The following is an 18,286-nucleotide window of genomic DNA, read 5'->3' on the forward strand; positions in this document are numbered from 1 at the left end:
CAGCTGGGTCCTTTATCTGACCACTCCATAAACAAGCATGACTGTCCTGAAGTACACGCAGGGCTATTTATCATGCGAGTGAGTCAGACCCGAAAGTTTCCTCATCGATCTGATTTTTAAATTTTTTCGGGGTGGTGCTCATGATGGGGAGATTTTCTTTCTGTGAGTGTGTCGGAACCACACAGAGGGAGCAGGAATGTTGGAAGGAGAAGTTTTACTCCGTTGTGTGCGTGTTTGATTCTGGACTAATCACATGGGTGTGTGTGTGTCTGTGTGTGTGTGTGTGTGTGTGTGTCCGCTGACAAACGAACTGGACGTCATCTGTAACGACAACTGATCACAGATATCACCACTCAAACTCCTGAAACTCAGATTTATGTTCCTGATCAGTGATGACTTCAGTGTAAGGTCATGATGATCAAGCAGCAGCACCGTGTTTTTACAGAAGTATTCACAAAGGGTTGAAGAGAAGATCCGATGTGACAGATGGCATCAAAAACAAAGAAGTTCTGAGATGCGTCTCTCCACATTAATCTTATTAAATGTGAACCGGGCTCGGTATTTTTCTCTGCTACATCTGTCACTTCTGCATTTGCAGACTTGACCAACTCCTGACCTCCTCAGTCTGTGGGTCAGAAATACCTCACGCTGCCTCACATCAAAGCAGGTGAAGGCAAAGTGCAGCGAGACGGCCAGCCGCTGCCAAACAGCTGAAAGCCATGTTACAGTCCTTCACAGTGTGCAGATCAGCTTTACCGTCCACTAGTCTCATTGAATGTTTGTTTAACTCGCTGAATTCATTTCCAAGCTCCATTGTCAAATCGGGCTCTTTTCAAATCAAACTAAGTAGTTTACATTACGTTACTAACACGATATTTAAAGACGTCTAAAAAACCAAACTGCGTAATAGCGTCTCGTATACATTTCATCGGACTTTAGATTCGTTTGCTGATTGACAACAACTGTTAGAATCTGTCAAGTCGCGCCGAGCATTAATGGAGGGGGTGCGTGCAAACAACAGAGATGGCTGCTTCCATTTGTTTGACTTGGAAGAAAGGAGGAGAAGAAAAAAAAAAAAAAAAAAAGAAAGGAAAGGAAGAAAGGGAGAGGGGTCCCAGGTCTCCACATGAATACATGAAAACACATGCTTCTCTTCTCCTTCTGTAATCCACCAGGGACTCACGCCCCATTTGGTTCCCATTAGCATAGCTATGGTCGCTCTGCCCCGTGTCAAAGCCCAGACGCACAGCTGCACAAAGGACAGGGACCTCTGGCTCTCTGACTGCCAGCCGCTCGGCTCCGAAAACCCAGAACTGACACGCGGGACGGGCTCCTGCACTGTGGGGATTTCAGGGGGAAGACGCTCGGCTTTTCTCCGTCCACTCCGGTTTTCCCCCCTCGCACACAGTCTTTCAGCCGAAGTCAGCGCACGAGTGATTAATCGTTGTTTATTTTGTTCCACTTTGTGAGGCAAGAAAGTTCTGTTTCAAGTCAAAAGTATAATGTATAAAATCAAACAAGCAAAAATTAGCCTTGGCACGAGGTATTCGCTCCCCTGTATTGTTTCGTGGCGTGCTGTGTTCCGACTACAAAGCCTTTCTTTATTCGCCGTGTGTTTTATTTGTCACCTGGTTCCAATATGGACATCGTGAAGTCCTGATCTATCAGACAGAGCCCGGGCCTGCTTTATGACACGCAAAGCTGCTGTGCCTCTTTTCCCTGCACACGTTGGCCGCACATTTCTGGCAGGAAATTGACAGCATTTCAGCAGCTAACTCATGGATGAGATAATATCTTGTGGGTGGAAGAGAGGACAAGATGCTCCCAGTGTTTTACAGTGACCCTAAGCAGAGACAAATCTAAATCCGAAGCCGCTGCTGCTGCTGCAGAGAGGAGGCGCACACATGCACACAGATGCGCTGCGGACACACGGGGTTTTCATTTAAGTCTCGGCTTTTGCTTAACTCACCAAACAAGAAATGTGGTCTGTGGCTGTGTGTCGAACATGGTAAAGGTTTCAATTAAAGGAGGAGGAACAATACCCAGCCTGCATCCAGCAGCTGTCGGAGTTGGCTTTCCATTGTGAGCTGTCTAGAGAGGATACAGAGGCTGGAAGGGACAAGGCAACTGATGTTTTAGCGGTGTTCTCTGTGGCGTATAGTTACAACGTCAACTGTAGGGAAAAAATAAGAGACAGAGTAGCAATCCAGTTGTACAGGATATTAGTTTAGGTTCACCGCTGTTCTATGGTTTCATGGGACGTGAAAAGGCCAATTCAGTGTCTCGGTTGACCTCTATCTGCGCCTTTTGGTCTCGGGGTGGACTGACTCGCACATGTAGCCCCCCCCCCCCCCCCCCCCCCCCCCCCCAGTCAATCTGTTTGAAATCCTCTTGGAAGCGGGTGCGAGGGTCCAGACTGAAGCCATCTTGTCCCGCGGCCCGTCTCTCCTGCAGCTCTTCAGTCCATCTGTCCCGCTAACGGCCTTTTAATTGAGAGTCCTCCCCGGTCTGATGCTGGCCATTGCTGACTGTCAGTGTTTATACAATTGGGCTGGGACAGGGACCGCGAGCCAAGCAAAACATCTAGGAAACATCAAGCCTCGAGCTAAACAAAACCCAGCACAGAGACACACACACACACACACACACACACACACACACACACAGACACACACTTGAGCCAGATAGGGGATGAACATGATGCTTTCTGAACACAGCTACAGGTTAAGTTGTTGACCGTAGAGGCAACACGGCAGTGGTAAAAGATTGACTGGGTCTAATTGCTCTGCAGCTTTCACTTTCTAGCCTCTCATTTTTCTGGTGATTTACTCTCACACACACTCACACACACGTACTCGCTCATGCCCCCCCCCCCCCCCCCCGCCCCCCCCCCTGTCCTCTTCCTCACCGTCGTCCTCTGTAGTGGCGAGCCAAAGAGGAAACCCTGGCGAGACGCTAGCCCAGTGACTAATGCTGTGGATCTGGCCGGGGCCACAGATAACACAACCTCCTCCCCCGGACCTGCTGTGACAGATATGTGCGAGTGTGTAGCGGTCTGGGCCCCGAGCTCGTCCCTGACCCGGCCCGGCCCGGCCCAGACGCAGGTTCAACCCCCGGACAAACGCTACCCAGACCCACAGAGTCTGGATTACAAGGCAATCAGCAGAACAAGTCTTAAGACTTTGTCTGCCTTGTTTCCCCCGACTTGCCACACACAAACTCGCACCCTCCGTGATCTTGTTTGTGACGGCCATCTTTTGACACGTACATCTGCTCCCTCCCTTGAAAACACCCCCCCACGAGCCTGTAATCTTTCATCTCATTGCGTATGATCCATTTTGATGCCGTCACATCTCAAGCATCTCTCCCGTTACCCCCTCGCTAACACACTCCTGACTGAGTGTTGAACAATGAGCAAATTAATCCGGAGGAATAACAGGCGCAGTCCGTCCCCCCCCCCTTCCCCACTTCCTCCCATCAGTGCCTGCTCAGTTGAAGGGGCTTGCTGCTTTAATGCTTCTTAATGCCGCTGTCTGCTTAATGGGCCAGATATGAGAGGTGCTTCTAGCCGGCGTAATAAGTCAGTGATTAGAGGGCGCCTTGTCACAGCGGCAGCCCCGCAGACAGTGGCACACTTTAATTGCCGTATTAGACACCCCTTAACTATCTTGTCAGCTGTCAGACCCCGGCTCGTAAACAGCAGAGGTGCATTTGATATTTCCATTTGTTTATTTCCGTCGGCTGCTCTTAGCGCCGCCGCACAGAGGTAATTAGAGAAAGAGGGGCCGTGTTCTGTGACATGACTGGGCCAAATCCGGATTCTCTCAATTAGTGTTTGCGGGAAAAAAAATCCTTACGCACAAAGAGTTACATAAAAAGGGAAAAAACCAAAAGAAATCTGACAAGGAATTCACTTAAACTTGTGCTTTAAGGTGGAGTGACACACAAAGGGAAGGACAGAAGTGTGCAACGTGATGAGTGGAGCGACTAATGACTGTTGAACAAAGGATTGAATGGAAGGTGAATAGATGCTTCCTTAAAATATGAATCCAGATCTGCCTGGTAAGATGAAGATAAAGACAAGAAAGAAAGAAAAGCTTATTTCATGAAAAACATCATATTAAATCAGGAAAACACTGATGAAGATCTTTCTTAATATAAATGTTCTATGTGCTGAAGTTACCTCAGGACACCGGAGTTAATAAGAGAGTTCACCTCGCGTCTCAAAAGGTCACAGGTTTGAATCCTCAGCGTCCTGGAGCTGAAGGTAGCACTGAACACCTCTCCTCTGGATAAGAACGTCAGCTCAGTTCATGACGTGTGCTCACGCTCCGTCTGACACGCGGCGTGTAATCCTCACGCACCGCCCGGATCTCCGAGGCCGCACCTGGAGAGCTTAGAACCGGTGTAAAGTCGAATAATCTCCGTCTCCTGTCTGGTTCGGTGTCAGGCGGAGAGGTGACACGGTTGGAAGTGGTGTAATTTCTGCGTTTAATCTCGGATTAGCCCGTGTTCACTTTGACACCTCCAGTTACTAATCGGGTTTAAAACACCTTAGAGCGAGGGAGGGGGGGGGGGGGGGTGTTCTCATAGATTTTATGGACTCTCAGCAGATTATGAGTGAGCTGACTTTTATACAGGATATTGGTGTCGGCCACAGGCTCAGTAATGTTGTTTCCTGCTGTTGGACACCACGCTGAAGTGGGTGGCGGTGGGTTCCGGTGAATCTCACCTCACACTGTGGAACATGGAGGCTGACGTGTGTCAATCGTGTCAATGCTGACTGACAGTTTCTAACATTGTGAAATAGGTTCCTGGTGCAGACATGGACTCCAACCTACGACCCTTTGTGTCCCTGTCCCCTTATTCTCAGAATAACAGCGAGACAGTCAGGGGAGAGTATATTTAGTGCAGACTGTAAATACATAAAGTCTCAGGCTCTGATAGCCGGGAGGACACTTTGTCACTTCTTCTTCTCGTCTGGGACCTACCGATAATTTGAGTCATTACAGATTTTTCTTTTTCTTTCTTTGAAGCGTGAAGAAATAACGCTTGTGGAAAACAAACTGTCATTCCAAACTGACTCAACACCCTATTTTCACCAAATGTGAAATACATTATCCTCATAGAGTGGAATTACTGTTTATCAAGCCAACTTATTAACTCTTAAGATTACATGTTTGTTAAGGAAATACAACATTCGATAAGTTGTTTTCAATATTTCTTCCCCCCCGGGCGAGTTCTGCTGCAGCCGTCCTCCTCCATCTACAGTTGCAAAAAAGTGTTTCTATATCTTTATTCATCGATTCATCTTAATAATGTAAAAATGTCCGATACACAAAGGGATGCCAGGGCTTATTAAGATTCATGTGTCTAATCTCTTTTTTCCCGTTTCACTCCTCTCGCTCCGACTCCTTGTTTTCTCGGTGTCGGCGTGAAATTTACAGCTCGCAGCTGCTGCGCTCATTTGGGAGTCGGGGGGTTTATCCGTCTGTGTGGGTTTCTGCGTGCATCGTACGTTTTCTCCACGATTGTTCAATCTCTTTACCGTTTGACGAACGTGAAAACATCTCCACCTGAAGTGTTTGACAGCCGGCTGTACGGAGCGGCCTGAGCCACCGCGCTGCACCGAGTTGCCCTCGTCAAAGTCTGGACACTTAACCTCTCACAGCTAAAAGCTTTCCCGAGGTCACACTAAGTGCAGCTCCAGTGTTGAGTAATGGAGCCTCAGTCAAAACAAGTTACAGTTCTGTGTTTGCAGGAAGGGAAGTCCTTTGTCGGTTCACATGAACTCTGGGAAGTTACAGTGCCGAGCGGCCGATTCACACCCGGGGATGAAATAGTAGTTGGGAAATTTGTGGGCTGAGAGTTATTCCTTCTGGCACCGGCAGCAACTGCGGCTGTTTTGTGTAAGAATGTTGTCGTGTTTTTCAAGGAGCAGTTAATGTAACACACTTTGAGTTTGCTCTTCTGCATTATCCTACATGAAACGTTAATTAGTCTGACGGCCTCTTCTTTCCTTTATGACTCCTGAACTCTGAGCTGTCGTTTCCTCTCGTCTGAGACTCATCATCTCTCCTTCCTGAGCTGTGACTGACGTTCTCTCTCTCTCTCTCGCTCTCTGTGTCTCTACAGGCCATTCGCTGCACACTGGTGAACTGCACGTGTGAGTGTTTCCAGCCCGGCAAGATTCACTTACGGACATGTGACCAGTGCAAACACGGCTGGGTAGCTCACGGTAAGAAATGTTTTTACTGGTGGAGTCAAATATGGTTTTAATACTCTGCTAAACTTTGCTCCATATGAATCTGACACGTCCACATCTCTCAAAATCACAATATGTCCAGAACCATCTTTATTTACTACAGAATGCAGATTCTGCTATTTTTGTTTTTGCTTCTGTGTTTTTTTGTGCTGATTTCAAAGTCTTGTTTTTTGTGCCTCAGATCAAAAACAAATCATAAGCACAAGACTGAGAGACTAAGGGAGGGACCACACCTCATGAGTTTTTCACACGGGTATAAGAAAAATGGAGAGGAGGCAAGAAAGTACAAAGAGAAGGGGGGGGGGGGGGGGGGAATGATAAAAGAAAACACCTGTTTGGCCTGAGTCCGCACAAGAGCGTTCCACGGGCCCTTCAGCGGATCGCACAGGACCCCATCGACTGCTTTTTAATCTCTCCCTCTGAACTGTCAGGCACCCGTCTCTTCTCTCCCCCACTCTTCATTCCATGTCGGCATTGGCAGCGACTCTGACAAGTAGTTCTTCATTTTTTATTATGTTCGTGTCTGGCTGCGCCGCGTTGTCAGGCAAAGACCTCGTCAGCAGGAAAGAGCCGTCCCAGCATCAGAGAGAGAGAGAGGGAGAGAGAGAGAGAGGGAGGGAGAGACCCAACCAGGTGTCACCCAGACAGGCAGGGGGAGAGGAGGTGGGGGGGGGGGGCAGAGGGAGGTATGAGGTAAGGGAAGAGAGAAGGATTGAAAGGGAGAGGAAGTGAGAGAAAGGACCAGGTGTCGCCCAGACAGCCAGAAGAGGAGGAAGAGGTGACTGAGTTAGAGGCGGCGATAACTCACGCTGTGCTTTGCTCACTATCAAGCTTTATGAGCGGCGAGCATTCTTTTTTTGGGTTTTGCCCCCAGTCCCCCCCCCCCCCCCCCCCACAGGCAACACACAGGTTGCTGGAGGTTGTTGTGGATCCTGAGAGATATCACTCAGGGAGAAAAAATAAAACTGACTTCCAAGTTTTCTTTATTTTCCCTGGGTTAAATATATATTTATATTATATATATATATATATATTTAACCCAGGCATAGCTCTGGTGGACAGATGGAAATACAACAAGTGTCTGTCTATGAAATTAAACACGAGTTGAACTAATGTCTCTAGTTTGTCAATTATCCAGGAATTTACAAAGGATTTGTGAGTGTTTAGCTTTAGGTTATTATAAAATGCATGATAAAGCATATAAATGTAGATAAGAGCACTGCAGAACTTAAAATGAGACTGTTGTCTTCTTGCTGCATGAAACCTGATTAATGGATACAAATGAATAAGATGTGAAGTATTGCAATAAGAAATGCATGTCTGCTTAGAAAGAGAAATAATGAAGGTCCGAGACAAGAGGGAGTGTAATGCAGGTCGAGTGCAGGTCAGGTGGAGAAGGAGACAGAGATGCAAGAGCAGCGTAAATGTGAAAGAGCAGGAGATTAGATTAAATAGAAAGAATGGCAGATGATTACATTAATGCCATTGCATTTATCTGATAGATACAGTGTGTTATTATCAGCCAGTGCTGACTGTGCAGGAGCGTCCCGAGGAAAATTTGAGACGAGAGCGAGAGAAACTTGATAGTCATTAACCGTTCCCCTCTCTCTCTCTCTCCCTCCCTCCCTCGCTCTCTCTCTCCTCTGTTTTCTTGTCTTCCTTCCCTCTGTCACCCGATCGTTTCACGCAGCTCTGGACAAGCTCAGCACCCAGCACCTCTACCACCCGACCCAGGTGGAGATCGTTCAGTCCAACGTGGTGTTCGACATCAGCAGCCTGATGCTGTACGGCACCCAGGCCGTGCCCGTCCGACTCAAGATCCTCCTCGACCGCCTCTTCTCCGTGCTCAAGCAGGAGGAGGTGCTGCACATCCTGCACGGCCTGGGCTGGACCCTCCGCGACTACGTCAGGGGCTACATCCTCCAGGTCGGCAGCACGCACGCATTCTAACACATGTAAAGCATCATGTGGGTTTAGTGTAAATGTCAAGACCATATATTAACACTGCTTCCTCCCTGCTCACACACAAATGCACACACGGGCTTCTGTGTTCGTTCTGAAATCTTCACCATCACTACTGCCTCTATCTCACCGAAGAGCATCTGCTAATTTCTTTGGCTCGGCAGTTATTTTGAGAGGTATTGATCCAAAGCACCACAGCGACAATCTAGGCCACTTCAGTCCCATTGCTCATCCATTTTCCTCTCATTTTCCCTGCTGTTACCTCGACTGCATTCTGCCCCCTTTTTTCCTGCCCTGTCAACACTCTGCCCCTCTGCTGGAAAAAGGGAAAGAATTAAAAAAAAATAAGGGGGGAGAAAAATGTCACGCCAGCAAACTGTAAAACCACCGTGGTGCGTTTCCTCTCTCCGCCCCTCCCTCCCAGATAATTGCAGTCAGACACATTTCTCAATCAAAGGTTCGGAGGTTTTGGTGTTGAAACCCAAACCAAAGTGTTCCTGTATGAATTAGTTAAGCACGAGTGAACATGTGCATGTGGTTAACTCTGTGTGTTCGTGTGTCTGTGTGCGTGTGTGTGTGTGTGTGTATAGTGTGCGTGCGTGCACATGTGCTTATCTGTATGCATGTATGGTTTGGTGTTCCAGGAGTGTAAGTGGAACATCATGGTGAGGAGAGGGTGGTTTTGTATGTGGAAACAGCTTCTGTGAGTAAAGCGCTCACAGATTCAGTCGCCTTCTGGTGAAGAAAACGAACACACTACACACGCACACACATACACACGCACACAAACACACACATGCTCTCTACAAAAAAAAAATCAATAATAACCCTACAGTTATATACATCTCCATTGGTGTTTTTGTATTTGTTTGTATTTTACAAACTGAGAGGAAAATATGTTAAGGTTAATGTAAATCTGGCAAATTAGTGTAAATAAGTAATAATATAATAAAAGAACTGCAGAGAGACTTTATTTGTAATCGAGCAATATCAAAATATTTATGTTAGCATTCTTTTCATTAAAAATATTTAGAATTTTTCTTTTTAAAGACAAAATAAAAATAATTCCAACACAGATTATTTTCATTGTCGAGTTAGATCAAAAACAGCTCCTCTGTTTTGCATTTTTTACAAAATCGAATAATTGTTTTGTTTAACAAATTTCAAATAAATAGTTGAACATGGTCCTCGGTGGCCTGGAGAGTAAATCTCCAAATAGTGATTTGTGTGTCCAAGATGAAATAAAACAGAATGTATTTACTTTAAAACAATATGAGACACAGAAAAGAAGCAAAACTTCACGTTTTAAAAGCTGAATATTTGCGTTACAACAAATGAAATATGTAATGATTAATTAAAAATAGTTGCAGATTAATTATCAGTCATTGATCAGGGGATTTAACTTTAACAAAATACATCTAATCTCAGTAAACTCTCTAAATCTGCAGTGTGAGAAAGCCTGGTGTTGAGAAACCCTCGGAGCAGCGAGGTTCCCATCGCCGTAGCCTCTGTGTTTTTATCAGCTGGTTCTAATAGTCAGCTGTTGGGAACACGGTTTGCTCACCCGCCCAGCCTCATGTCACGCTACTGGCTAAATCCTCCAGATCTTCTCAGAAGGGCTTCAAAGGGGCCGCGGCCGCGCAGAAGCAGCCAATCACTTAAGGACAGTAAGTAATCATTGTATGGCCCTATTAGCCTGTAAGTAACTATGAAATTCAATCATCTTCACCGAGCCTCCGGGCAACGCTTTGTGCCGGGGTGAGTTCCACCCTGCCGCCGCTCTGAGAGAGAGAGAGAATGAGCAGAGCGGTGTTGGAGCTGAAGAGATAACACGTTGTCTTTTTGGTTCTGATGTCAGGGGACATTATTTGAGGACAAATTACTTTTAGGTAATTCCAACAGACAGGCTTTCAAACACTCGCTCCAACTGAATTAGGATTTAAATATAAAGTTCCGAGGCCACAGGAGAAGGCACGTGGATTTCTACTTGAATTAAATATTTTACAAATTGCTATAAAGAACCTGCAAATACACACACACACTATTAAAACTATGTTATAGTGAAGCCACCGTTTATCATAGATTTGACATTTTCTTTAAACTTCATCCTACAAATATGGGTCTGTGTAATTTTTTACCCTTATTCACTCATCTCACCTCTTTCCTCTTCCCTGCCTGCACGTCACAATGTTTAACGACAACCAGCTACACTCAGGATACGGAGAGAAACCCATCCGGTGTGTTCGGTGCACTGTGTGTGATGGGTGTCAGTGTGCACGGGTGTCAGTGATGCGTCAGAGAGCTCAGGGCACCGAGCTGACAGAGTATACCTGCAGCTCCTCTGATGCCTGACCACTGAATGTATGCAGCGCAGGAGGAGGGAAAACACACACACACACACACACACACACACACACACACACGCACACACACACACTTATATTCAAACAAACACAGCTTCCTCTTCTCAGACCAACACATTCTACAGGGGAAAAACAGACGGCTGCGTTTGTAAAGATCCCGAATTATGACCTCTCCCTTCATGAGGCTGTTATCTAATGAATGTTAGTGTTGCACACACTGACCTGTCGTGCAGCTGAGGCGTCGGCCACCTTTAATCAGGGCTCAGCTCTCGTCTCATTCTCACTTATGTTCTTGTGATCTCATTCATGGAGCTCACGCTTGCACACAGAGACGTGCACCTGGGGAATAAACAACACTTTTGTCCTTAAGTTTTTATTTTCCTCTGTAATCTTGTGTGTGTGTGTGTGTGTGTGTGTGTGTTACGTGCTGCCTCCACCTGCACCATGCTGCGGCTTCACCAAAGCTCATCTGGTTGGATCCTCTCCCAGTGAGGATATATTTCACAGAGCTCACCTGCTCCTCCTCTGCAGCAGCGAGCCAAACACACCTACATACTTAACGTACACATTGATGCTGCAGGAGCTACAATCACTCGAGTGTTCATTCATAGCAAAAAGGTGTCGGGTGTTGTCTCGTCTCCATCCTGCTTACGTTCAGGATTTGATCACATCAGCATCGATGCATCTATCATTACTGTAATGTGTGTAATGAAGGATAGAGACTGACCTCATGTTCTCTGCAGTAAAATAACAGCACAAAGATGCCACCATAGCTTTTTAGGTCAAAGAAGAGATAAACTTTACCCCCCCTGTTTCCACCCTGTAATTGACATCACATAACAGAAGTAAAAGCATCATAAAGGTGCGACTGACTGTGCGTGTGCACTCTGCCATTTAGGCTCATTAACCTGGAGAAATTAATCCATGTTATTAAAAGCTCAATGGCTTTTCAAGTGCAGGGAATTTTGATTTGTAAATGAATAATGCATGACATCAATAATGATTAAAATGACTGATGGTTTCTCTCTCTCCCTCTCTCGTATCATTCGTCATGAAATCATTTGTAGCTTGACTCTCAACTTGTGTGCCTTTAAAAGAACACAGTTAAAACACACTCAGTCTTAGAAAAAAGGAAAGTTAAACCAGCCAGGAGAGAATAAGTCACTGCTTCTACATGTACAAGAGTTTCAGTTTTAAAGTAATTTAACTTATTTAAAAAAAATCACCTTTACTACATTTACCACCTGCTGGCTTGTGGGGTAGGAGATATTCCATAAGGTGATTCTACTGAAATCTCACACAGCTTTAGCAAAAGGTGTTTTAAGATCTGCTGCAGCTCACGAGCTAGTTTACACGTGTTATACGTTTAAATTGATCATTAATCATTCATTGAAAATTTTGCATTTTCTTAGATAAAACTAAAAACAACCAGAACGTCACTGAGTGCAGAGCAGGACTTATGACTTATGATACCGTGTTTAAATTCCGTAGTTTGATTTGGATCTGCACCAAATATCAGTCTCCTGACTTCTCTTTCATCGAGATCCATGAATTATCCATGAAAAACGCAATGTTTAAAAAAGTGAAAATAAATTCCTGGATCAGCACAAAATGGAAGAGGTTGTCCCCTGACCCCTCCCACATCGTCCCAGTAAGTTTCGTGGTAATTCCTCAAGTAGTTTTTTGCGTAATGCTGCTAAATAACAGATAGATGCAGATGGTAATAAATCACAAACAGCAGGAAGATGATAACTGTAAACTTTCATGAACAAAGAAATACTTGCATTTCTTTTAATTTCTTTTAGCATCTTATCATTTAAAAAATCTGAATCAGTGAAACCCTGATTTCTTGCAAAGCAAATTACAGCCGGGACATTTTTTTCATCTGACAGTGACACCTGGAAGAGTTCATCTCTGGGTGTAATATTTGTTCTGCCCTCTACTCTGCTTTATATCTCTCTGTTGCGCCCCAATCCTGCCGACTTCAATTTCAATCCAAGGCGAGATGTGAACAACACAGACACATTTCTCTGCGTTGCCAGACCTCTTTGCCCTTCGCTTTGGCAGGACTTTTCCCTTCTCCTCTCCTCAGCCCTTCATCCCTTTCTCTCTCCTTCTACTCATCCCTCTCCCCGCTCCTCTCCCATGGTTGATTCCAGACAGACCCACGGCCAACGTGCACCAGATGCCCCCCCCCCCAACCCCACCCCATCCCACAGCCTGTCACTGCTCACTCCTCTGTTCGATACCGACAGATGGAATTGCTATCAGTGCTGGCTTCTCCGTCTCGGGCCTCTGTCTCCCACACTCCACACTGTCTATTTTGTCTTCCCCTCTCTTATCCCTTACCAAGTGAAAAATAAGTCGAGAGAGGGGGTGAACGAGTGGAAAGAGATGGAGAGGGAGAGATAGGCTGCAGCCGCGGCAGCCAACATGTGGGCCAAAGCCCAGGGTTTTCCTGAGCGACATTCTCAGTAATGTTCTGTCCTTGTAGAACATTGGGCTGCCTCCGCTTTTATGAGATGTGGTTTTCCTGACTCCACACGGCTTCCAGGAGACCCAGATGGAACCGCTAACAACCCCCACCGCCGCCACGCCACCACACACACACAGACACACAGTACACACACACACAGTACACACACAAACAGTCTTAACCCTAATTGCTCACACACTCTGAGGAATTCTTATTCAAACTATCAGGCACATACACAGCCACAAAAATCACACTCGTCTACCCCGACTGGCCCTCCAGCTCCAGGCTTTGTTTCAGTGGCACATGCACATGAGCGTGTGTTATGTTATTAATGGGAGTAAAGTTTTGTGTTAGGCCTCTACTTATTTGGTAAATACTGTATGTTGTTAATGAGCATAACTGCTGGAGGTAGTTTCTTGGCGTGTTTAATGGCCCCAGGGAGCCTGTGCTCTTATTTAGAAAAAAACATGTGACTGTAATGTTGTACATGTGTACTTACACATGTGGAATATGAGATGTAATTACATGGATTAGGGTGCAACAGTGTTTGTGTAAGGCAGGAAACCATTTCCAGTTGCAGGTGGGTCCTGAGGCCGTCGTGAAGGTACCACTTGGCTCCTCTATAGTGGTTTACAATGGTATTTATTGAGTTAGAGTCGCATTTCAAAATTTCTGTCTCTTTTCTTTTTCCTCCCCCCCTCTTCCTCTCCCTCGCTGCACTCCCTTTCTCCGCTTTCTGTCTCTCACTCTGTCAACTGTGAAGGTCACCATATCTCCTGATCCGAGCCTGAGAAACTTCCATTTTAGGTAGTCGGGCTCGGCGCAACAACATTTTTTTGGACACAATCCCCTTCCCCAGTCTCCTCCATGCGGCACACTTGTAACCTCTATTTTCCTCCTGTCCTCCTCTCCACCCTCCATCACCTCCCAGCCCCCCTCTTCAGAACCTGTTTTCTGTTATCACTACTTAATGTCTCACCCTGGGAGATGGACGGGGGAGAAAGCATTCTCCTAAGGTGGAAATTCTTACGTTCATATGGTTATGATTTGGTGGGGAGGTCAGGCTCGGTTTTTGCTGGAAGGCTTACGGTTGGCTCTGTGCTGGCCGTGCTGGGCTCCAAACACTTCAAAGAGGGCCGGTGTACTGAATCAAGGTGATTCTTACCCCCTCCGCACACCCGCACCCCTCCCACCCCTGCACACACACACACACACACGAACACGCACACACACACGCGCACACACTTGTCCTCCCTCGTGCTCTTAAGGGTGTCTTCTCCCTTCTCATTCTCAATCGCTCACTTCGAGGTAAGCTGGAGATAAAAGGATGTGATTTCAGATTAGAGGATCAGTCAGAGAAAGGTAGAACAGCATTATCAGCGAAGCATTAAAACCTTACCTTTTGATAACATAATTTTATATTAAAGAAAACACAGCTTTATCAGCAAGAAATATTGAATCCCGCATGCAGTATATCAGCGTTAAAAATGCTATTTTGTTTTTTGCAGAAAGTACAAACCTCTGCGCTGTCACTTTTCTCACAGCTCGCAGCCAGATCCTTACACAAGTTCTGCCCATGCCAAATCCTCCGTCCCTCGCTCGAGAGTCCTGAACCCCGAGCCTCAAAATGAATTCAAGCTGGAGAGGCGAGGTTATGAGCAGGTTACACTGTATGCTGGAATTTGGGAAATAATTCCCCTTATATTGGATTTGGATGGTGGTACGAATTTTGCCATATATCCAACAAGGCCTCACAAGCCGCTGCAAATTTAAAATTGAGGGTGGGACAAAAAATACTTAAACATACTGCATTAAAGCTGTGTGTCTGTGTGCTTTAATGTACTCGTATACACCTTCGATGGTGGTGTCGAGTGGAGGTTTGGAAGAAAAATCCTCTTAAAGACAAAAGGTGATATTTGGGGGTTAATCATTTTTTTTGTTCCTTGGCTCCATGAAGCTGTTTGGCCAGATGGTTTTCACAGAGAAGCATCAGAGCTGGTTTCCCAGTGTAACATCAGAACTATACAGAAATGAGAAACTTGACAAAAAAAAATCCTTTGTCATTGTTTTACACAATCTTAGCTTCTTGTATTTTCTATGTTCTGACATTTTCACCGTCTCACAGCTCGACTTGTCTCCACCTCCGTCTCCTCTCTCTCTTCTTAAGGATGTTTACTCAGTGTGTGTACACTGGTCTTAGCTGTTATGAACAGTTCTGTGCTGCTGGGTTGTATTATTTACCTTTATATTATGGTTGATGGCTAGATGTGCTCCCCTTTCTTTCTCTCTGTGGTTTAACTCGTTTTTTACCTGCTTCATATGACGTGAAACAAACAGAAACCAAGAAATCATAATTAAGTACAATCTTAGATGTTACATTATACTGAGTGGACCCGTACTAGCCGTCCATGTTCTGTAGCATAGGATCACAGATGCTGTATCAAACAAAGTGATTAAAAATTTTTTTTAAGAACTTCTTCTCCGGAGACATTTAAGTAATTACACCACGATTGAAAATCCCTTTCATGCATCCATTACATGCTTGGTGGCCACATGTATATTTCAAAATGTTATGGGGGTAACTTTGTATATGGTCAAATTTAAAGATCATGAATATTCCATGCCAAAACTTATGGGAGAGAGAAGTGTGTGTATGGAGGGATACTCTAATCAAATATGATGGGGAGTTCACATGCTGTGCAGGGCAAACATGGGAAGTGAAAATGATATGTTTAACATACATGGTCAGGTCTAGGGACTCCCAGGGGATCCCAGGAGGGGATTGATCTAACCACCCTCAGCACACACTGTTATACCAGCGCCACCTTCTTATCCGTTTCCCCCTCAAATCCCCGCGATAAGGCCGACTTCAAAGCCTAGTGGCCAATCCTGCAGCTTTGCCCGAGATGCTGGTTTGATTCACTGGCTGCATCTCTTCCCATGGCCCTCATCACACCCCAACACACACACACACATATACACAAATCACACACACACTCCTTTCTACTCAGTTTCAATTATATCTGAGAGAAGCAGCTATCCCTGTCTACCTCGCGGCGTCTCCAAATCTAAGTGAAGGAAAGGGGCCACCAGTGCTCTCCTCCTCCCTTGTAACTTCCACTGGCATGTCGTAATTAGAATAAAAAGGAATATTCTGCCTGTGTTAATGGAGCTCACCCCCCCGTCCCCTCTGAACACCCTGTTCCTCCCGTCTCCTCGCTCGCTCCATGTGATATGCGCCACACTGATCAGTGTAATGGGATCTCTGGTTCTCTCACTGCGCATTTGCCTTTCTCTTTTTAGCCAGTGTCCATGTCCCAGGAGGTTCCCCCCCCCCCCCCCAACAGGTCCCTGCTGCCGCCCCGGTGTGGCTGCCGATGTTCTCATAGTCAGTCGCACACCCTAATTGAAACAGAGAATCTGTCAGTCGGCTTATCAGGATTTTTTTATTTACCTCAGCCAGGCTCTGCCCCTTTTACTTTTTCAAAGAGGGCAGAGTAATAATTACCTCCTTAAACAGAATCCCTCCCCAGTCGTCGGTATCCCCCGCTTCATATATCCCTTTTCATAAGTTATAATATCCTGTCTTGCCCACACTGGGAAAAGGAAATGGCTTCTGAATTCTGAAGTGGCTTTTCAGGGGGCTATGGGGGCGGCGGGGGGGGTTGTTGCAGAGGGAAATTGAATTTTACTTCGAGGTCAGCGACACTAATGACGGCGAGGGAAGGTGTTGATCTCGTGCCGCGCTGGTTTGTCTGTCGAGCAGTCTCCCAGTGTATCGACCGGCACGAGAGATTCTAGTCCCGCATTGATTGTCGCGCTGAATTGTTTGGAGTGTGGTGGAAATCACCGGTGTAGTATAAGTGGTAATTTGGGACTGTGGGCACTCGCTGCAGTTGTAGACAGACAGAATAAATAACTGTTTCCAACACAAAGAAACAAGTAAGACTCTTGTGCAGATGATAACGCACAGTGGTAGTAAAACGTCCTGAGCTGCTCCCCCACATTATGACCGATGCTTAATATAACCACTGAAAGTGTACATGCCGCTCGAGAGGACCAAAAACTCACTCAGCCCCACACAAGCTAAAAAAACACACACCAACCCGTCCACATACCAGCAGTGAGAATTTTAACCAATCACTTTCATGATTCACTGCTGCTTGTATGCACGATGGTTAGTTATGGGTCGGTGCCCTGTGGTGTGAGTGAATGTGTGTCACTTCCCCCACAAATGGAAACATTTAGACACTGAAGTGTATCCTGAGGTGAGAGCTGTAGAAGCTCTCACTCATAAAGTAGCAGGGAGGCGGCCTGTGGAGGAAATGAGCTCGGCAGACTGGTGGAGGGAGAGGAGTGTGACACACAACTGAAGGACCTCACACAAACAAAGAAAAACACACACACACACAGATGCTGGCGACCCGCACACCGGTGACTGCTGTGGCCGTGTTCTGCCCGGCGTCTATCACCGCCTTGTTGGTCTCCAGCTGTGTTTGACTTCCTGTGTTCCTACGTGACTCTGTGGTGTCCCTGGCAGACGGACACAGTCGGCACTGTACCTCCGTGTTGTGCGGTAGCGGTTTGAAAAAAGATTTCGCTGACCCCATGGTGAACCGGCGCCAGTGCACAGACACCTGCGGAATCCAGCCCGGAATACAAAATCACCAGGGATGGCTCCTGGAACATAATGGAGCTCCTCAGTTCAGACTTAAATTAATCTATATTTTAAACTGGCTTTTTTTACCGGGGGAGGGGGCCTCACCAGCTCACTGGTTTGTTGTGAAGCCCCCACCCCCTTCCCTCTTGCCTCTTCTCCACTTCCGTTATCCTCTTTCTCTCCGACGTGTTGTGCATGAGTGCTCTTATTAAGCAGGGTGACCTGTCATGCAGGTGTGAGGAGGAGTTGATGACTCTCCCCCGCCATCCTCCACCAATCCTCATTCTCTCTCTCCCTCTGTCTCCGGTCAAAAGAAAGAAACTGCCTCTCCTCTACCAACTGGTCCAGCTTCAGTTCACCTCGGACAGGAGAGGTGGACCGAGATGCTGGAGGAGGAGGAGGAGGAGGAGGAGGAGGTGGTGATGAGGCCTCGGAGTCAGAGCAAAGCCGTGCACCCAAGAAACTTCAAAGTCAGTTGAATTCCATTGTAGGTCAGGCCGTTTTTTAATGGTGATTAGTATTAGCCGGCGCTGTGGGCTCGGAGACATTTTTTCTGTGTT

The 18,286-nt window shown here is 46.3% G+C and overlaps 1 protein-coding gene across 1 annotated transcript in view; it reads left to right on the top strand.

Annotated features, from left to right (window-relative positions):
* bnc2 (basonuclin 2) overlaps window positions 1-18,286 on the top strand; it is a 121,885-nt gene that overhangs the window by 73,113 nt on the left and 30,486 nt on the right. The window contains exons 3-4 of the mRNA XM_053419299.1: window positions 6,136-6,238; window positions 7,956-8,191. Coding sequence (XP_053275274.1) covers window positions 6,136-6,238; window positions 7,956-8,191 — 339 coding nt within the window. The remainder of the gene's footprint in view (window positions 1-6,135; window positions 6,239-7,955; window positions 8,192-18,286) is intronic.

Source organism: Pleuronectes platessa, chromosome 3 (assembly GCF_947347685.1).
Source record: "Pleuronectes platessa chromosome 3, fPlePla1.1, whole genome shotgun sequence".
Classification (NCBI taxonomy): Eukaryota; Metazoa; Chordata; class Actinopteri; order Pleuronectiformes; family Pleuronectidae; genus Pleuronectes; species Pleuronectes platessa.